At 39.0% G+C, this 6,127-nt stretch overlaps 1 protein-coding gene across 1 annotated transcript in view; it reads left to right on the top strand.

Moving 5' to 3' along the window:
* The window catches only part of polr3b (polymerase (RNA) III (DNA directed) polypeptide B), a 25,820-nt gene extending 22,136 nt beyond the window's left edge, over positions 1 to 3,684 (top strand). The window contains exons 25-28 of the mRNA XM_067589416.1: positions 987 to 1,153; positions 1,838 to 1,951; positions 2,196 to 2,369; positions 3,268 to 3,684. Coding sequence (XP_067445517.1) covers positions 987 to 1,153; positions 1,838 to 1,951; positions 2,196 to 2,369; positions 3,268 to 3,397 — 585 coding nt within the window. The 3' untranslated portion in view covers positions 3,398 to 3,684. The remainder of the gene's footprint in view (positions 1 to 986; positions 1,154 to 1,837; positions 1,952 to 2,195; positions 2,370 to 3,267) is intronic.
* The last annotated feature ends 2,443 nt before the right edge of the window (positions 3,685 to 6,127 follow it).

Here is a 6,127-nt window from a genome sequence, read left to right on the forward strand (position 1 = left end):
TTTCAGATGTCTTGACTAGAAACTAAATACTAAACATAAAGGACAAAGAAAAGCAATAAATCATCAGTTTTGAGAAAACGGACTCAGTGAGTGTTGAAAAGTGACCCAAAATGATCCATCAGTTGTCAAAACTGTTGCTAATTAATTCAACTAAACATTTCAACCATAATAATTTGGTAAAGATCCAGAAGGGGAAGATGAATTCATGTTTGTTGTAGTAAAAAAGTGGTAATTTGACACCTAATCCACAACCTGTAGACGTTTGGTTTTTGGGGGTTTTTTCTGCGAGTTCAGTCTGAATCACCTCAGTCGCTGTGTTGACCTTCGCTCTTCATAAGTTTGTGTCGGCTCTTCTGAGACAAAACCCTCATTATCCCAGCTGCTCTCCTCTCTGGGTTATCGTTGGCTTCCAGAGCACACGTCCATTGACGCCGCTAAGCAGCAATCTTACTGTTCACAAACAGATATTTGTTGCTGCGGAGACGGCTGCCAGCGAAGCCGCCGCCTGTAGCAGAGTGTGGAAGTTTTATCAAACATGCACAGTACATCTGAAGAGTAGGATGGTGCTGAATGTGAATGACTTGGCTGTGTTTCTGCCTGCGTTTTGTCCCTTTACACTGTAAAAACCTGAATGATCTTTACTGCCGGAGTTGTCAGTGCCAGCATGTTTGCTGCCGTTGTCATGGGGAAGACTCAGAAATGTTTGGCTCGGGAGGATGCTTCTGTGGCCAAAGAGTGAAATGAGAGTAGGTGTTTCCTTTTATGTGATGGGGTCAGGGGTCCTCTGGGTGTGACCTCAGTGGAATTGTTGAAATCAGTCATCCTTAGACTGCTGCTCCCACCCCGAGGGGTACATGTGTAATCTAAACGCATCCACAATATCAACATTTGGTCCCAGGAGAGAATATAAATGACAAAAGATTTATGTTATGAACAGAGCTGTTGTTTTATTTCTGGATTTCAAACGGTGTATCTGATTCTGTCAGGTGGGAAAGTTGATCGAACTACTGGCCGGGAAGGCAGGTGTCCTGGACGGCCGGTTTCACTACGGCACGGCCTTCGGAGGCAGCAAGGTGAAGGATGTGTGTGAGGATCTTATCCGTTATGGATACAACTACCAGGGCAAGGACTACGTCACCTCAGGAATCACCGGGTAATAAAAAGATCCCGTTTTATCGTAGTAAACACAATACTTGTCATTTTACTGCTCAGTGTTTTCCAAAAACCATGTTATGAGGTCGTTTTCCAGTGGCTGCCTTTCATTTTTATTCTCTTCAGTACACTGTAAAACGCAGCCTGTGTAGACATGAATATTGCTTTGAGATATGTAATCATTAACTGAAATGGTTTTTTGTCAGTGATGTTGGGATTTCTTGTTTATTCAGTGAACAGCGACTATTTTATTAATTCTTCCACGTTAGTGGGTTCAGGAGCAAAGACTATCCTGAACCTCTTTTAAGGGTCATATATAGGACGTCGGATGATTCTTAGAGCCACTCCTCTTTTCAAAGCATCACCACAAGACAATAACACACCTCTGATTAATAGGTGAAACCTTCAGTCTGTAAAATATCCAAAGTCATGATAAAACCAGGTACCAGAGGACAAAGTGATTCAAATCATTGGACCAAAAACCCATAAATGTTCAATATACAATCAGATGAAATGGAGAAGCAGCCATCCCTCATGTTTGAAAAGTTTTAACCAGAAAACGTTTTGTATTTTTACTTGATACATGACTGATTTTTATATGTTACCAACGAACATGTTCCATGTTGTAGCGTTGAAAAATGTTTATTAGTTTGATATCCATGTTTGACGGCTGTATTTTCCTCAGAGAACCTCTGGAGGCTTATATCTACTTCGGACCGGTGTATTATCAGAAACTGAAGCATATGGTCCTGGACAAGATGCACGCCAGAGCCCGAGGCCCCAGAGCTGTTCTCACCAGGTAAAATAACTGATAGTGTTCTCTAATATAACTCGGTTGATACTATTATACCCCTGTTTGTGAAGAGTGGTTATTCTTTGAGTTTGCACCTCACATGAAAGATTTTTACATCCCGGAATTTCATTGATGATTATGTTGGACTTCTTGAATGTTTTCGTCACAAATAAAAATGAATACAATCCAAACTTCCAAACATGCAGCAGGTTGAGTAAAACTGTTTGTGTTTCCTGTATTCGTCCGTTAGGCAGCCGACTGAGGGTCGTTCCAGGGATGGAGGCCTGCGTCTGGGCGAGATGGAGCGAGACTGTCTGATCGGCTACGGAGCGAGTATGTTACTGCTGGAGCGCCTCATGATCTCCAGTGATGCCTTTGAGGTGGATGTGTGCGGACAGTGTGGCCTGCTGGGATATTCTGGGTGGTAAGTTCTGTCTACAGCTGCAGATGTTTCTATCGGTGATCAGTTTCTCCTGGAAACCAGTGGATGACATTATTTAGTTGCAGGTGCTCGTGTGCTCTTAAGATTTGAAGAGACACTGTGCGACACACCTGGAACAAAGGACATCAGAGCTTTTGTCGGTCACTGTTTGTCACTCATGGTAACTCACGTGATGCAGTGTGCATTAACGTGTACTGAAAGAACCTTAGTGTAGGATATTTTATGTTAGCGATACTGGAAATTCACATTTATTGGAGGGCAGGTCTTTAAAAGTGTTAGATGGGATCTTTAAAAAGATAGAAGTGTCTTTATAGTCTTTATATTGATCATTTCTACATCAGATCATTTAAACTGGACCCCTCTCTGTCTACTGTGTCTGCACCTTCGGGCTGAAACTCTGATCCTTGTTCAAGACAAAATAAAGCTGGAAAATAAATTAAGAACGTAACATTTCAATAGTTGTAGACATCTAATTTTGCATTTTCAGATTTTCCAGTAAAGGCTTTTTTAAGAGCTGCCCCCTAAAAAATAAAAAAGTCACATGCTTGTGCCTTTATATTCTGTCTTTCACTGACTGGGTTACAAAAGTATGTCTTGTTATCATTACCTTGTTATCAAGGTAAATGTAAGTTAGAACAGGACTTCTTGAATAACATCTGATACGCTGGTTTTATAAATAGTGCAGGCAAAAAAACAGGACATGTCCGATATGATCACAGCTGGTTGGATCAGTCTGGATGGTCAGACTGAATCTGTAAGCGCACAGCACCGGATCATTTTTGCTAATCATCAGCTCTGTACAAGTCCTCAGATCTGACAGAAATACAGTCGTGCTCTTCCGGTGTGCATCCAGTCTGATTTTCATTCCCTTCTCTTTTAGGTGCCACTACTGTAAGTCATCCTGCCACGTTTCCTCCCTGCGTATCCCGTACGCCTGCAAACTGCTGTTCCAGGAGCTGCAGTCCATGAACATCATCCCCCGACTCAAACTGTCACGCTACAACGAGTGACCCGGACAGAAACAGAAACACGGTCTGTGTGAGTGAAAGGTTTAGAGTCAGAGATATAATTTACAAAGTCTGATTTCATTTGTTAAAGATGTTTCAGCTGTGAATGAGCAGAAAGAAACAGGCTGAACTTGAAAAAAGGGTTGTTTCGATCTAATTACTTTTGTTGCTGTTCACGAGCCAAAACAATGTGAAGTTTAGGACATGATTTTTCTGTTTCATGTTGATAATTTCTCCCTGTTATGTTCTTTGTATGTGTACATAATAAACACAAAAAGATTATTTCACAATCTGCAGTGTGTCATACAATTTGATTACTTATGCTTGAGCATTTCCTGTTTAATCACAAACATTAAAATGTTTACTTGGTGAGTTAGAATGTCCTCAACTCTAAATACAGAATTTCACCAAGGAATGAAGAACAACACATGAAGAAAAGATGGCAGTAGATCATCAATATTTTGCAGTTTTTCTTGTTTCTTAAAAGACAAACCATGATTTTTGCATGTTTTGATTCAATAAATCATGTTCTATACTCTATACAGATGCCAGCCACTAGTTTCCACACATTTCAGTAAGAAATGAAAATCAACTTGAAGAGATATGAAACTTACTTGTATCTTGTTTTATTTTTGTCAAAGTTACCTCACTGTTAGAGCATCCAGCAGCATGCTACAATAACAGCAACGTCCCTGGTTCAGTTCTGGCCAGGGACCTTTATTGCTCATCTATTATTTCTCTCTCTCTGACGTTCTCCTTTTGCTGTCTGCTTTTCTACTTACATTACCCAGTAGATGATTTGTTAATTTTTAACAGGGGGGATGGCCCAACCCAATTAGGGTTACCCTAACCCTCCCAGTAAGTCTGCAGAATTATCATATAGGCCTATCTTAATTCTTGATATTATAATTATGATTATAATTTCCATTTAATAGAACTTCTATTAGGCTAAATACATATTTTTTGTAAGCCTACTGGATGTGGACATTAAGCATTTTAATATTGTTTATTTTTTAAAACACACTGTAGTTTTGACAATATAAACTTTTATGTAACCATAGCAGCTGAGTGCAATGCGGTCAGCAGAGGTTAATTTCCTCAGTCACATTACCCGCTCCACTCCCAGGTTACACCAAACATCTATAGTAAAAACTATATCTGTAGTCATGTCTCCCCTAAAATATTTTGTTACACAGGTGGCTTGGTCTGAGGGTGTATTTTCAACAGCACAGACGCTGCAGAATGATCATAGAAATATTATAGGAATACTACAGGCAGCAGTGTGTCTCTATGATCCTCTCGCTCTTCTGCAACAACACGTTGCTACTTTGATTTGTCACTTTGATCATGAAGGTGAAGCTACACTATAGAGTATATAGGCGACAATATAGTATAGAATTGAGTATTTATAGTTAAAGTTTAGAGAATATTATTGATCCAAGACAAAACTGACAGAGGGCGGGACCAAGAGAAAAAGGTACAATTACAAATACATCTCCTACTTCAGCACCACAGACAGCACCATGCATTTATCAATACACAGCACAGTTAGGCTGCTAATATTTCAGGGCCATAGATTCTAACTTGCACAAACCTCAGTGAGACAAAGGATCAATGAGTCAGGCAGACTGGACTAACATTCAACTAAACAACCCCTCTGCCCCTGTAGTCTCTCTGCTACTAGGGGATGGCAGGTTAACATGGGGATGCATTCTGGTCATTTTGCTAACAAGGTGGATGGCATCCCCCCTCATCCCTCCTCATCCCCCCTCAAATCAACTACCGAAGTTACCTAAATGTTGTGTGGTAATGCAGCTGAAAGTAAAAACTTAATGTAAAGGTTTATCGGTCTATCACGGTGCATTCAAGTGCTGACAAAAAGATCCAAAATCTGAGATTTAAAATGTGGCTGCTGAAGAGCATTTCTTCACAAGTTGCAGAATTCTGAAAAGCAACCCAGAAAAACACACAAAAAATCAGTATATCGACATCCACATTAACAAGAACAGAGTAAAACTACAAATAATTTTGTTTTCTTAATAAATACAATATAAAGGGAGCTCTCTAGTATTAAAGTATTAATGGCATGAAATCACTCCCAACACTTATTGTTCTGAAAAATCTGAATGCACCTCAGTGAAAGATCAGGAACAGATGCAAAGTGTACAGATGAATAAGAAATACACAACTCATGCTTACAGTCAGCCTGTAGGTGGAAATGCATTTAGCAGAAGTGAAATGTCAAAGTTGGGTTGGACGATCTGGTTGAAGTCATTATCACAGTATTAAAATAATGAAAAATGAGGATGTTTTCCGAAAAAAAAAAAAAATACAGTATGCTATTACATAGCAAATGTATACAAAGTTACAAATCAATGTAATTGGTGATAAAAATCAATTAACAGTGTATAACTGTTGCAGTATATGGGACCAAACTCTTCATGTGTGTAAAATAAAAACAGTAACTTAAGTTTTTTACAGCTTGTGGTATCATAAGATCACATTATCATGATTTTTCTGAAAATTCAATATTACATTTTTAATTATCGTCTTGCCTTTGTTAAACTGCTCTAAGTAAAATGTTTGTCTACATATTTGTTCCCTGATGTATTAAAGTAAATTAGAAACTAATTGACGGCTCATAAAATCTTTAAAAGGAGTTTAGTTTGAGGTGTTTATTTAAATTTATGACCTGAGGTGATTAAAGCTTCTTCATTTATAGAAGAGAGGCGC

Source organism: Thunnus thynnus, chromosome 5 (genome assembly GCF_963924715.1).
Source record: "Thunnus thynnus chromosome 5, fThuThy2.1, whole genome shotgun sequence".
Lineage (NCBI taxonomy): Eukaryota > Metazoa > Chordata > Actinopteri > Scombriformes > Scombridae > Thunnus > Thunnus thynnus.